The 15,308-nt window shown below is 39.2% G+C and overlaps 2 protein-coding genes across 7 annotated transcripts in view; both read left to right on the top strand.

Moving 5' to 3' along the window:
* Positions 1-194: 194 nt before the first annotated feature.
* On the top strand, positions 195-4,843 carry RANBP6 (RAN binding protein 6). Of its 3 annotated transcripts, none has more exons than XM_039880906.1 (2): positions 195-386; positions 1,502-4,843. In XM_039880906.1, exons 1-2 carry the CDS (start codon positions 251-253, stop codon positions 1,570-1,572), a joined length of 207 nt encoding a protein of 68 aa, XP_039736840.1. In that variant the 5' UTR covers positions 195-250; the 3' UTR covers positions 1,573-4,843. The 3 variants fall into 3 exon arrangements, with proteins under 3 accessions (XP_039736840.1, XP_039736691.1, XP_039736765.1); XM_039880831.1 differs by having other exon boundaries at positions 235-445; positions 1,502-4,825; XM_039880757.1 differs by having other exon boundaries at positions 202-4,843.
* Positions 4,844-6,837: 1,994 nt separating this feature from the next.
* BRD10 (bromodomain containing 10) overlaps positions 6,838-15,308 on the top strand; it is a 91,761-nt gene continuing 83,290 nt past the window's right edge. For 3 of the 4 annotated variants that reach the window (XM_039881097.1, XM_039881113.1, XM_039881195.1), the window contains exon 1: positions 6,894-8,170. In XM_039881097.1, coding sequence (XP_039737031.1) covers positions 7,578-8,170 — 593 coding nt within the window. In that variant the 5' untranslated portion in view covers positions 6,894-7,577. Of the gene's footprint in view, positions 8,171-15,308 lie in introns of all 4 variants that reach the window. The other variant, XM_039881017.1, reaches the window with a different exon arrangement.

Below are 15,308 nucleotides of genomic sequence, written 5' to 3' on the forward strand. Positions count from 1 at the left end.
CCCCCGACCCCGCCCCCCACACACAGATGCATTTTTATCTGATTAGAAAACAGATAAAACTGGAGGCTGCCCCTCGCCCAATCCTGCTCCTATCTATCTCCGCCAGCCAGCAGACCACCTTCAGCCAGAGCGCCCAGGCAGGAGAGGGAGAAGTGGCCCCGCCCATCCCTTCCCGGCGCCTGGCTGGCGTCACTGCTTTGAGCCGCAGACCCCTCCTCCCTTCTGGTTGCCGCTGCTTTGACAGAGCGCAATGGCAGCGGCCGGGTCTGCAGGCGTACCGGCTACGGTGTCGGGAAAGCAAGAGTTTTACCAGCTTCTGAAGAACCTGATCAATCCAAGCTGTATGATGCGGAGGCAAGCAGAGGAAATCTATGAAAATATCCCAGGTCTGTGTAAGACTACATTCCTCTTAGATGCCGTCAGAAATAGAAGAGCAGGTTATGAGGTGAGACAAATGGCTGCCGCATTGCTACGACGGCTTTTGTCCTCTGGGTTTGAGGAAGTCTATCCAAATCTGCCTTCTGATGTTCAGAGGGACGTCAAGATTGAACTGATACTGGCTGTTAAGTTAGAAACACATGCTAGTATGAGGAAAAAACTTTGTGATATTTTTGCCGTGCTGGCCAGGAATTTGATAGATGAGGATGGCACTAACCACTGGCCTGAAGGTCTGAAGTTCCTTATTGATTCAATCTACTCTAAAAATGTGGTTCTGTGGGAAGTTGCGCTTCATGTTTTCTGGCACTTTCCTGGGATTTTTGGGAACCAAGAACGGCACGATTTGGATATCATCAAACGGTTGTTGGACCAGTGTATTCAAGATCAAGAACACCCAGCAATCAGGACCTTATCCGCTAGAGCTGCAGCTGCATTTGTACTTGCCAATGAGAATAATATTGCTCTTTTCAAAGACTTTGCAGACTTGCTTCCTGGAATCTTACAGGCTGTGAATGACTCATGCTACCAGGATGATGATTCAGTGCTAGAGTCCCTTGTTGAGATTGCAGATACTGTACCTAAATACTTGGGTCCTTATTTAGAAGATACTCTGCAGTTGAGTCTAAAGTTATGTGGAGACTCTAGACTTAGTAATCTGCAACGCCAGTTGGCCCTTGAAGTGATAGTGACCTTGTCTGAAACTGCAACCCCAATGTTGAAAAAACATACAAATATTATTGCACAAGCAGTTCCTCATATATTAGCAATGATGGTTGATCTACAAGATGATGAGGACTGGGTAAATGCTGATGAAATGGAGGAAGATGATTTTGACAGCAATGCAGTTGCTGCTGAGAGTGCATTAGACAGACTGGCTTGTGGGCTTGGTGGAAAACTTGTTTTACCAATCACTAAGGAGCATATCATGCAGATGCTTCAGAGCCCTGACTGGAAATATCGACATGCTGGATTAATGGCCTTATCTGCCATTGGAGAAGGATGCCATCAGCAAATGGAACCAATTCTAGATGAAACAGTTAACTCTGTTTTGCTTTTTCTTCAGGATCCTCATCCAAGGGTGAGGGGTGCAGCCTGTACTACACTTGGACAAATGGCTACAGATTTTGCACCTAACTTCCAAAAGAAATTCCATGAAACGGTGATTGCAGCTCTGTTGCGTACCATGGAAAATCAAGGTAATCAGCGTGTGCAATCACATGCAGCTTCTGCACTAGTTATTTTTATTGAAGACTGCCCCAAATCATTGCTAGTTCTATATTTGGATAGTATGGTGAGAAATCTACATTCCATCTTGGTGATCAAACTTCAAGAGTTGATTCGGAATGGAACTAAGTTGGCCTTGGAACAGCTTGTGACAACCATTGCCTCAGTTGCAGATACAATAGAAGAAAAATTTGTTCCATATTATGATATATTTATGCCCTCACTAAAGCACATTGTTGAGCTTGCAGTTCAAAAGGAACTCAAGCTTCTGAAAGGAAAAACTATTGAGTGCATTAGCCATGTTGGTCTTGCTGTTGGGAAGGAAAAATTTATGCAAGATGCATCAAATGTGATGCAGCTATTGTTGAAGACACAATCAGACTTAAATAATATGGAAGATGATGACCCTCAGACTTCTTACATGGTTTCAGCTTGGGCTAGAATGTGTAAAATTCTTGGAAATGATTTTCAACAGTACCTTCCACTGGTTATCGAGCCTCTTATTAAGACTGCTTCTGCTAAACCTGATGTTGCTCTCTTAGACACACAAGATGTGGAGAATATGAGTGATGATGATGGCTGGCAATTTGTAAACCTTGGAGACCAGCAAAGTTTTGGAATTAAAACTTCAGGACTTGAAGCAAAAGCAACAGCTTGCCAGATGTTGGTATATTATGCTAAGGAATTAAGAGAAGGATTTGTGGAATATACAGAACAAGTTGTGAAGCTGATGGTTCCTTTACTGAAATTTTATTTCCATGACAATGTTCGAGTGGCAGCAGCTGAGTCCATGCCCTTTCTCCTGGAATGTGCCAGAATTCGTGGCCCAGAGTATCTTGCACAGATGTGGCAGTTCATATGTGATCCCTTAATCAAGGCTATTGGGACTGAACCTGATACAGATGTACTCTCAGAAATAATGAATTCTTTTGCAAAGTCCATTGAAGTAATGGGAGATGGATGCCTTAATGATGAGCACTTGGAAGAACTAGGAGAAATATTGAAAGCAAAACTTGAAGGGCACTTCAAAAATCAAGAATTGAGACAAGTTAAAAGACAGGAAGAAAACTATGACCAACAGGTTGAAATGTCTCTGCAAGATGAGGATGAATGTGATGTTTACATTTTGACCAAAGTATCAGATATTTTGCACTCATTATTTAGTACTTACAAGGAAAAGATTTTACCGTGGTTTGAGCAGCTACTTCCTTTAATTGTAAATCTAATTTGTTCTAGTAGGCCATGGCCAGACAGACAATGGGGATTATGCATATTTGATGATATCATAGAGCACTGTAGTCCAACCTCATTTAAATATGTAGAATATTTTCGGTGGCCGATGCTACTAAATATGCGGGATAACAACCCTGAAGTCAGGCAAGCTGCTGCTTATGGCCTGGGTGTTATGGCGCAATTTGGTGGAGATGATTATCGTTCTTTATGTTCAGAAGCTGTTCCACTGCTGGTAAAAGTTATCAAGTGTGCAAATTCCAAAACCAAAAAAAATGTCATTGCTACAGAGAACTGTATCTCAGCAGTAGGCAAGATTTTGAGGTTTAAGCCTAACTGTGTAAATGTAGATGAAGTTCTTCCACACTGGTTGTCATGGCTTCCACTACATGAGGATAAAGAGGAAGCTATTCAGACTTTGAGTTTTCTTTGTGATTTAATTGAAAGTAACCACCCAGTTGTACTTGGTCCAAATAATTCCAATCTTCCGAAAATAATCAGTATAATTGCAGAAGGAAAAATTAATGAGACTATTAATTATGAAGATCCTTGTGCCAAACGTCTAGCTAATGTTGTGCGTCAGGTACAGACTTCTGAAGAATTATGGTTGGAATGCCTATCCCAACTTGATGATGAGCATCAGGAAGCCTTACAGGAGTTGCTGAATTTTGCTTGAAGCACTTTAATGCCACTTGAATATCATTTACCATTCAAGATTATCATCTACCATACCAAAATAACTCTGAATAAGTGTCACGAAAGGATTCCACTATAATTGAAAACTTCTCTCCCTGCTAAGCAGTTTGTATTCCTTCTCCATGTTTCTCCAGGATTAGTTAGTGTTACAGCCATCTGTTCACCTTGCATGTTTTATCTCTTAAACACATACCTGGATGATAACTTGTCCTTTTGTTGTCTTAGAATGTTTGTCACCATTCCCCTAGTTGACATGAAGTATATAAATTGTTGCTACTTGTCTGAATTATTGGTGCTGGGCAAGCAGTATACTTGGTGTCAAGAAGTCATGCTACCGATCAGAAGATGTTAAGAGCTCACAAAATTAGGATAGGAGAACTTGAGGACAAACATCTTTGGAATTATGGTTGAAGAATATAGTGGCAGGCTATTCCTTCTTGAAAATACTCCTGGTTCTCATGGTAATTGGGAATTTTGAGAGATTGTCGTGGATGTGGAGAGTTGTCTCTATGCTATATATGAACTTTTTCATAATGCCCTCTTGAGAACTGGGTGAGACATATCCCTATTCTAGTTCCAAAGGTGTCCAACTGAGAGTTATGAGAACTTTATCATCTCCTTAGCCAGACTGGTCTTCATTTGTTAAGTTATCCAGGACTCTAGGCACCATAGTTACTGAAAAGGGTGCCCTGGTACATCTAACATTGGTAGCATTTAATATATTGTATAACAGTATTTGACAAATAGTAATCAATATTTGTGGGAGCCAATCAATGTTATGTGTTTGAGCAAAATATTGTACATATATATGCTATTTTTCTCCTGCAAAGCAGCTCGAGAAGTCCTGATTCAAAATGGGGCTTAAATAGATTTTATTTTGAAGAGGTTCTTAATAGATTCTGTAGTAGCACTAAAGAGTATTGTGAAAATGAAAAGGAAGCAAAATTAATTTTATCTTTAAACATGAAAAAACAGCTTTGAGATCAGTCATTTAGCATTAGGTGTACATTATAAGAAAACAGTTCTATAAGTCTAGGGTTACTTATGTTAACTCGGATGTGAGTCTTTAATGTCGAGCTTTTGTAGGGTAGGAAAAAAGCATTCTATTCAGCAGATCCTTTATCCATAATTTAAGACCAGCTGTCATGATTTCCTGGCGCTTTTGTGAGTACTGTGTATATAAAGTATTTATCAAATATTTAAGATCTAGTAAGTGCTTAATAAATGATAGCCAGTATTGCTGCTGTTGTTCATACTTCTGTGTTCTTTATTTATGGTTTGGAGTTCCTCTGACATTAGAATTTCCCTGATTCACCTACCAGTTCAGATAAGTAGGCCAACTAGGCCATTGTGGTCAAAGATATGGAGGTGAGATTTTAGACATGCCATTCCTGTCCATTCCCTACAATTATTTATTGAGGGCAGGATATAAATACAGTATAGTTACAATTTTAAGTTTAAGATAAAAAAAAAGTATAGATGAATAAATAGAAAAATCTCACCACAAAGTATTAATAGAGATTTTCTCTGAGTAGTGGGATTAAATGGCAATTTTTCTTGAAACTCACTACTCTATATTTTCTAATTTACCTACAACATATTTCTTATATATTTTTTTAAGTTCAAGTACCGGATCACAATCACCTTGGCTTCTCCATGACCTATAGCTGACATTTATTCAACTCACCTGTATCTCTATCTTAATATCCCTAATTAAGAAGGCCTTAATCAACATTTCTAGCAAATTCTTATACTCTTGTGCATTCAGAATTGGAAATTCTACCAGGTGACTTGGAATTAAGCCCTTGGAGAATTTTGAAGTATGACATCTAGACTTGAAATTTGGCAAATTACTTTCTTAACCTAAGCATCAGTTTCTCCATCTGTCAAATTAGTGTAACACCTAGCTTATGTGAAAGTTAAAGGAGATAATGAATATACAGTGCATAGTGGTACAGGGTTCAACAAATGCAAGCTAATGTTATCTGGGAGTCCTGAAATAGGGTTGGTGGCTAATGAGAAGGGCTATTTTCTGGTGTAGGGTGAGTCCAGATTCTTGGGCTTTATCAAAGGAAATGAGTGGTGTAGTCAAACACATTTTTAGTTGCTCATTGCTGAAGCAGGGCTGGTCCCTGCCTTTGTTCTTGTGAGATGAGGTAATTCTATGGGGTCAGATGAGGGAATGCTGTATATGCCTAATAAATTACAAATGTCTTTAAAGGTCCACATTAATGAGAAACAATCTCAAGTCAGATGATCCTAACCATTTAGTTGTATGGCTTTTACTTTAAAAAATGCTTGATTTCTAGAATTTTGTTTTTGTGTTTTAAGTAATTCCAGGTTACGAGCAAGAGCATTCTAAGTAGTATGTGCATCTTTCAAATAGAACATGAGAAAATGCTTTAAGGAACCATTAGTTCCTTTCTCCTCACTTACTTTGTAATACCTAAATTAACGTGAATGATGAGTCCACTCTTTAGACATTACCTAAACAGTAATTTTTAAATGTGTAGTGAGATTGTAAGGCTATATTATTTAATGCTGTATAGCTTAGACTTGAAATATTTGAAGACTTTTTAATGCCAAAGATATTTGTTTTAAATGAGGTTCCACTCTCTTCCTTTATTCTTAGATCTCAAGAATCAAGAATGTGGAAATGTTTTTTCATTTAAACGGAAAACAGGAGTTTTCAAAATAGGAATTGATGTTAAGAACTGGAGACAGGAGTTTCAGAAATTCGAGTTCTACAAATCATCTTTTTCTCTTGCATGTGGACGGTTCAGTTGGTTGAGTTCTTGAACCTCCTCTTTACACTTTTCAAATTTCTAGCTTTACGTTAAAAAATGGGCAGTGCCAAGGGGAAGGTTGTGTGTAAAGAAAAATGTAAATTCTGTAACAGAAAAGGATTTACATTTTGTGCCTTCTCGCTTTTCATTTGCCATTAACACAGGTTACTTAACAAGCTCTTTCTGGATGCATTTTAGTTTTTAGGGCTAGTAAGGGTTTTGCAAAAGATCCTCCGGCAGCACTTTTTTTAAAGGTCCACCTCGGCCTCTCTAGGTGGACCTTTAAAATAAGCCGCGCAGGCGCCTTGCTATCCTCTCCACTCCGCCTTTACAGTCGTCTACAAGCTGATGACATCATTGGTCCGCGCAACCTACCAGGCCTTGGGACCTGTAGCTGAGCCCAAGCCCTTGCTTTCGCGTAGCCGGGCGGGAGGTGAAGGGGGCGGGATTATTCTAATACGCATGCGCACCGTGGATGGCTACGGTGCCTCTTTCTTTGCCTATTTCCACAGCTCGCCCCAGTCGGGCGGGGCGGGGGGAGCCTGAGTGCCCTCCCCCTTCTCTCTGCCCCTCCCATCCTCCCACAACCCCCCCGCCCAGCGGGGCCTCTAACTGACAGTTGTCGCCGGGCCGGGTCCGCGCGCCGCCTCCTTCTGCCTGGGTACCCCGCAGGTAGAGGGGTGGGAGGGGGGGTTGTGAGGGAGAAGAGGAGGAGGAGCCCGAGCCGCCGCGGCCCAGTGCTGCGGCCCCCTCCAGGGAGGCGAGAGAAGAACCCCCCGCTTCCTCCTCGCCCCCTCCCAGCCACCTAGCCGGCCCGGGAGGGGGTGGGGCGCCGAAGCCGCGGCGACCCGGCCAGGTCTGGCCGGTGAGGAGCCCGGCGGGGGGGCCGGCGGGGTGCGGAGGAGTGAGGCAGGCGAGGGCCGCGCGCGCGCGCGCGCGCCGCGCCGGGGGGAGGGGAGGGGAGGGCACCTAGGCTCTCCTCTTCTCTCCCCCCTCCCCCGCGCGCCATGTAACCCCGCCCCGCCGGCGGCGAGCTCGAGACCCCCGCGCACACCAAGCCAAGCCGGCGGCTGAGGAGAGCGAGGGCCGATGCGACTGAGACCGCGCGGCGCGGCCGAGCCCTGAGGAAGCGGCCCGCGCTCACGGGTCCCCCGGCGCCTCGAGCGGCCTCTCCGCACCGCCCAACCTGGGCCTGCTGGGGGCATGAGCGTGCCCGAGACGCCGGGGGAGATGGAGCCGGCCGGGGAGGAGGAGCGGCCGCCACCGGCGGCTGAGGAAGAGGACGAGGAGGAGGTGGCAGCGGCGGCCCGGGCCTCAGGGCCGGCCCGAGGGAGGAGTGCCTCCTCGCGGGAGTATGCGGAAGACCAAGAGGAGGAGGCAGAGGAGGCGATGGTGGTCGGGGGCGGTGGCTGCAAGGAGCAGGAGCTGACCTACGAACTGCAACAGGGCTACCGCATCCTGGGCGAGTTCCTGCAGGAGAAGCACCGGGGCCTCACCGCCCCCTTCCTGCAGCCCTTGGGGGGCGTTGCCACCTGGGAGGAGGAGGCGGCCGAGGGGCCGCGCAGTGGGGGACGGGGGAGTCGCTCCCTCCCGCAGCAGCCTGGGCAGGGCATGTGTCTGCTGAAGATGGAGGAGAAGTTCACTAGCGGTCAGTACGGGGGCATCACCGAGTTCGTGGCGGACTTCAGGTCGATGCTGGAGACGTGCTACCGTCTGCATGGAGTGGACCATTGGATCTCCAGACAAGGCCAGAAGCTGGAGATGATGCTGGAGCAAAAGTTGGCCCTTCTCTCTCGGTAAGTGAGCCCCGTCCCAGGTGGAACTGACGGGCTGACACAAACACACCCTCACACGTGTCCGAAGATGGGTTGGGCCAGGGGCCTAGGGGCCTCGCTGATAGGTGCTGAGTCGGTGCGGGGGAACCCGGGGAGGAGGAGCAGCGCTGGGCGGGGGCCTGCAGGGGTGTGGTGGGTGTGAGCGAAAGAACCCAGCACCCTGATGAAAAGCTGAGAAGGAAGCCGAGGCCCGAGCGCCGAGGAGCAAGCAGGTAAAGTTTGTAGATGTAAAGTGAAATGGTGCCCGTAGGAAGAATTACAGTGGTAGGCAGAGGAAAAGTTTTAGTGAGTTGGAAGTTGGACCCGCAACTTTTAGACAGTTTTAGTATGAAAGAACCCATGGTTTTATTTCAAACCATTAAAAATAATGGTGTTATTATACTACCCATGTCGACCATCGGAGATTGATGGAGTGTTATTAAGTAGTTAATGATTACTATGGTGTACTTCTGATCTTTTCTCTCAGCTTCATCTGAGGAGACTGAATTTTCGCAAAATTGGTAATACGTTTAGATATTCTAAAATATTTATACATTTTTGTTTATATGTTTATATATATATAAAATATTTGTTTTGTTTATTCTACCAGAAATCATAAGCAATTCAGGTGGCTCTATGCTCTTGGTGTACCCCATCCATATATCTAGTCAATTATTTTTCTTTAGTAAGAGTAAATGGAAGCTGCTAAAATAAACATTAATTTATAATTACATAATTGATACAAATCAAATTAATTTCTCAAATGGCACTTTTTTAGAAACAGAAAGATAATTGACTGTTGTTGGAAATGGTAGTTGAATAGTAGTTTGATGCTTTACTAGCTGAAGTGAACTTGAACAGGTCATTTTACCTTTTTGGCTTCAGGTTCCTCATCTATAAAATGGGGATAATAATAGTACCTACCTCATGAGGTTGCTGTAAGTTTAGATGAGTAAAATGTAAAGTCACCAGTGCTGGTTGCAAAGCCCAATATAAGTGTTAACCATTATATTATTGTAGTAGTTGAATAAATGAATATGTTCCTCATATTTGAAACTGGGCATTGTACTAGTGTTTTTACAGAATATCTCCTGAGAAGTTGTGTTAATTTTTTGGTCCTTGATTGTAGTTTTAAAATCTAATTTGTCACCGGCTTCTATATGCTGTTTTTAAGATAATCAGTGACTTCTTTAACTGAAAAGGAGTTAACATATTGCTTGACTCATTAGGGAAACTTTAAGGAACTTCTTGAATCCTTTCATAAAGTAGAATTATTTGGTAATAGAATATTCATAAATTTGCTTTGAAAATTACTTTTAATACTTTATTTAGTGACATACTTGTGTAGTGTATATGTTACCCTTGTTTCTACAGTGCTTTGTAGTTCTGACTGACATAAAAATCCATACACATCATTATTTTTAAGTAGTAGAGTATACTCACAATTGACCTCACAAGATTTTAGACCTGGAAGGAACCACAGAGTTCATCTGGTTCACTCACCAGTTTTACAGATGTGGAAACAGGGATTTGGAATGAGGCAAGAGAATGACTATATGCAAGTGCTGAGATGTAGCATATAGGTTTGAATAAATTATAGGTATTTTCAAAAGCATTGTGTGTATAATAAATAATTTCTTGAGTCCTACAAAAGAGCAAGGAGACCATTTCTCTTTTACATAATGGTGAATTTCTAAATGCTTAGAATCATTCCCAGTGGCTAATGGTCAGAATACCATATTTCCATGTGATTTAATAGCATCTGTACTTAGAAATTAAACATAACATGCTGCCGTTTATAAACATAATGTATTTCTTACGTTCTTAGTACAAGAGGGATAAAATTCTTGCGTTTTTAGTAGCAAAAAGTAATATGATGGTATCAAACAGATAAAGTTTTGAATCCCTCACTTTTTTGTATTTGATGTATGTAAACATTTTGTAAATAATAGGTTTGCCAGACCACACTTGTTTATAGTAGGAACTCATTTGATGTACTAGCCTAAAGTCTGAGTCATTACTAAGTAAATATTTTGAGTGGGCAAAACTTTGAGAAAAAACATAGATTACAACTGTTTGGTATGCAGTTAGGATATATAGGTTTTCCAAAACAATATTCTATTAGACTGTCCACATGAATATGATTTTGAGCAAATAGATGACTCAGATACCTTATTTGTAAAAGTGGTAGGTGGTATTTTAGTAATAAAAAACAATCACTGAGAAATTATCATTAAAGTTTTCTTTTGTCTTCTAGTATATATTTGTAAGATACTGAATTAACTCTTACTTTCAAGTTTACTGTAAGGAGAATTTTATAGCTACATATACTAGTGAGCCTTTTAGTGGGCAAGAAACAATACATTTGATAAAGAGGATGCCACATTATCAGTATAGAGCAGCCCTATGTCATTAGTATTTTGGACTCATTGTATAACTTGAATCTCGGTTTCGTCATCTGTATTATGAGAGTGTTAGGCTAGATTAATTTGTCGACTGTACAAATATGTGAGTATCTGCCAGTGCTAGACATTCAAGTCCATGAAATTAAAAAAATAAGTTTTCTGCCCTTAAGTGGTTTATAGTTGAGTAGGGAAACTGATACTTAAAAGAGATACTGATTCTATAATGACATGTAAACAAGGTACAAGGGGAATTTACCTAAAACTGAAGGGAAAGGGATGGCAATTGAGAGAGGAGGAGGGAGAGAGGGAAAGAGACTACAGTAGTCGAAAGGTATCATAGAGAAGTTTACACAAGAACTGATTCTTCAAGGAGTTGAATATTGCTACTGGGTTTTTTTGGAGGATTCAAAATGGGCATGCTAGAATGCTGAACTGCAGTGAATGCAGGGCATGAAGCAGCATAGCGTTTCTGGGAACTACAGGTACTTCTGTATGGCTATAGTATGGTCTCCAGAGTAGTATCTGTACCCCAGGTGGTATGCAGGATGGTCGATTGGGGTGAGGAAAGAAAATATTACAACTTAAATATGTTCTATCTTTATTTTATCCTTTTTAAATTCCTATTTTTGGTTTTCTGTGGTGTTAATAGCACTACATTTACATAATCCATAGTTTATGTGTATACTTTATTATATAAATAAATATATATTAGTAACATATGTTTTATATATACTATAATAGTACCAGGACTAAGACTTAGATAATATATTTGTTCTTAAGTTCTATTTCAGAAGGGATCTCATTCATTTATTTTTGGCAACTGAGAGAAATACCAGTTAACATATGGAGAAAAATCTCAATGGAAAGGAATAGAAAATAATAGGTAGTTATGCACAGAGCTGTAGAAACTGTCAAATTTTTAACTTGTAAATTTTAAATGATTATTTGAAAGGTTTTAAATTTTAAAATATTTTTGAAAGCTTTAAGAATATTGCTTTATAGTCGGAAGATGGCTTTTCCTGGTTTTAATTTTAATCCCCTCCTGAGTTTGATTTTAATTTTGTCGATTTGTTTATTCTCAATATCAAAATCCAGAAATTAATTGGGAATTTTAACAAGATGCTTCTCTCTACCTAGTAGTCTAACTCCCCTCATCCCCACTGGCTTCTGTAATTCTATCTTATTTATGTAAATCTTTTAAAATTGATGACCTTTGGTAGTAGTTGGTAGTAGAATCTAGATTTGCCTCTTGTTTAGAACTATAGAATGTTAGAGCTTGATACCCCACGTAGTTCTATTTATTATAGTTGCTGTTCTTAAAAAAAATAGTCGTATTTTTTAGGGAAGGTTCAGAAAATGTTTAAAATGTTTAAGTGCAGTGATGAAAGGATGAAGGATGTGATTCATTCTCAAACTTGTTCCATTGTCAGAACACCCGGAAACTCATACTACTATTTGTAGAACACCCTGAAATATTGACATATTTAGTTGTATCACATGATTTTTTTTAGGGGGTCCAAAAGGCTTTGTAAAATTATGGAAGGAAACGCTTAATTGGAGAGATTCTATTTTGTACCTTAGTTTTTTTATCCTACAAATTGAGAGAACATAATCACTTTTCAATGGTACGTCTTGGTTCAGCTCATGAAATAACTGTGTTCCAAGGGCACATACTTTGAGGACTGCCGTGGTGAGCTTTATTATAGAGCTTTTAGGGGAGTGCAGAGGAGTTATAACGACTTGGAGGGGAAGAGGGATCTGGGATTGCAAAACACTTTATTAGATTTTATTCTAGAGGTTATTAATTGGGAATTTTGACAAGTGACTTGACTTTACTAGTATTTTGAGGTTTGAAAGCTGAAATGGAAGGAGAGAAGAAGAAAAGAAATCAGAAGGCTACTGAGTTAATTCTATCAAAAGTTAATGAACAGTAGGAATAAAAGAGTAGATAAAGATACAAAAAGGTATATTCAGCAGGTAAGTAAAATGGCAAGCTGTTGGTTGGGGTATGAAGAAGAAGATGTCCAAAATGAATTTGGGCTTAGGTGATGGTGATGTTGACGGAACATGGAGAGAAGGCATTCATTTGAAGATAGGCAGCTGAGAATTATTGAAAGTCTGTGTATGGAGCTTAGCAGAGTGCTTAGGGCTAGATTAGAGATGTTTAATTAGGAATTAACCTGCAGAAGGATGGTGGTTAAAGAAGTGGCATAAATGAGGTTGTCCAGGACAAGAGTGTAGTAAAATACAAGGGGATGAAAGGCAGAACCTTGTGTAAGGATTAAGTGTCTTCAAACTGGAGAGACAAAAGTTTAGAATATGATTAAAATGTGTATAATGTATATTAAAAGCTGAAATTCTTAATTGAGAAGCATTTAATGAAGCTGAAAATAATTTATTCTGGTATATATAAAAGATATTATTTGGAATATAATAAAGTTATAGACTTCATCATATTAGGTTTTGTTCCTATTGAGAATATTAATTTGAGAATGATTTAGATTTAATACAGTAAAAATATCCTAATAAATTCTAATGTGTTTTACTTTTTGTCTGTTTCTCATTGTATTTTTCTTTCTTTCTTTCCTTTTTTTTTTTCTTTTGAATATTTATAAGAGTTTATTTGAGCCAAACTGACAACATATGCTAGGGAGCAAGATCTCAAATACTTTTTTTTTTTTTAAGAGAGTTTTTATAAGAGTTTATTTGAACCAAACAGACATATGTTGAGAAGCAAGATCTCAATTGCTCTATTTTTATTTCTAAAAAAAAAATAAATAAAGCGGGGGGCGGAAATCATGTTTTGGAGAGAAAATTGGATCCCTTTTTTAGTTTTAGCTTTCAGATCTTCTATAGGCTATCTCCATAAAGTAAGAGGTGCCCAGAACAAAATAATAGCCATTTTAATTTCTGAGGCACTTGCATGTGATATGAATCTTTAAAATACATATTAAGTTACTTGAGGATTTTTCATTTTTGGTTTTTAATTGGAAAGACTAATAAACCCCAGTGGTGGTATTATCTATCACCTGGCCCTTTGTATATCATCTTCCACCTGGGACCTGTGAATGTTCCAGAATCGATCATGCTTAGAAGGTTATTAAGTATATACATTTTTGAAAAAAGACTTAGGAAAACTAACTAAATGTTAATAGTGTTTGTTACTAAGTTCATTTTCTTTAACTTTATGTGTTAGATTTTCTACAATAAGCATGTTACTTTTATGGTTAAAAAAAGATTTTATTTAAAGGAAATTAGTATTTACAACTTTGAATAAACTATAGGTAAAATTTTGAGTTAAAAATATGCATCACTGAAGTTGTAAGATAGTACACTCATTAATGTTGTAACTGGGTGGTGAAACTGGATAATTTTAGTTTTCCCTTTCATTCTTATTTTTTTCTACAATGACCATGTGTTACTGTTGTTATTTTAATACTGTTCAAAATATAAAATTACAAGTTTTGTAGGTACAGTTTTAAGGACTTGAAATAGCTAGTGCTAAGAACTCACACCAAACTTTCATATTTAAAGCATTTGAGTACAGCTATCCAAAAAAAACCTCTTCCAATAGCTTTTATATCTCTTAAAATGTATGTCTAGGAACTTTGCTTGTTCATTTCTGTGTAGATATCCAACTTCAAGATAAAAAAAGATGAGAAAACAGATCGAGATAAACCAGTTTAGGGTAAAACTGCTTATCTATAAATAAATCACTTGCTATATTTTTAAGTACTTTACTAATATTGCTCTTCTATGAGAGTTTAAGTCTTCTAAATTAGGATTAGTGAAAAATTACTGCCAGATTGTAATGCAGAAAGTGTTTGAATTGTTATTTAGCAGTAGGAGTGTTTCGGGGATCTCTTTCCAAGGGATAGCCCCCACTCTCTCAGATTCATCTCATTTACTAGACATAAGCTTTCTTTCAGATGGTAACATCTCAATTTCTAATAACTATGTTGGGTTTGCAATAGCTTTAAAGGTGAATAAATAAAGGTGAAGTTTTATTTAAATTTTGCAATGTGTCCTACCCTAGTACATTGACTTTATGGCAATGGTGTACTTTCTCAGTTTTTTGAGGTTGATATCAGAAAGAAAATCCCATAAAATATGCATGCCTGTAGAATATTAGAATTATTCTCCCTATGGCATCTCTCGTTTTATGTTTTTAAACTGCTTTTCAGTTTCAGTAGTAGATTGCCTAACAAATAGTGTAAGAGACACCACAATTCTGCTAAATACACACTTCCTGGTAAATTTAGGAGCTTTTCTCATATTTGAAGAAATAAGAACAAAGTCTACTTCATTTGCACTGAAGAAGAGAAACAGACTATCTGTAAAACTTCTTATATAGAAATGTTTTCCCATAGAAATAATAATAAATATCGATTGTTTCCATGTTGATCCATAAGCCCAGTTTTTAACATCTGAAATACTAAAGTTGGAAGATAAATATATTAGGATGTAAACAGTAAATAAAATTGAAGACCTATTTTATATTTTTCTTGAGTACTCGTGCTGGTGGAAAAGCAGGTTTAAATTTGACTCCCTTCCTACAGGTAGACTCATTTCCTAGCTCTCTCACTTTCTCATCTGATGCTACCTTATTTGCTAGCCTAATATCCCTTTCTCAGGTCATTATCTATTCCTCTTAAGTTCCTTGTTTTCCTTCATAGCAGTGATTGCAACCTAACATATAATAGGATTTAATTACA

Source organism: Pteropus medius, unplaced genomic scaffold (assembly GCF_902729225.1).
Source record: "Pteropus medius unplaced genomic scaffold, Ma_sr-lr_union100, whole genome shotgun sequence".
NCBI lineage: Eukaryota > Metazoa > Chordata > Mammalia > Chiroptera > Pteropodidae > Pteropus > Pteropus medius.

Bases quoted from the DNA above. Each gene is read 5' to 3' on its own strand.
- RANBP6 (XM_039880757.1), top strand. From the start codon at position 251: ATGGCAGCGGCCGGGTCTGCAGGCGTACCGGCTACGGTGTCGGGAAAG.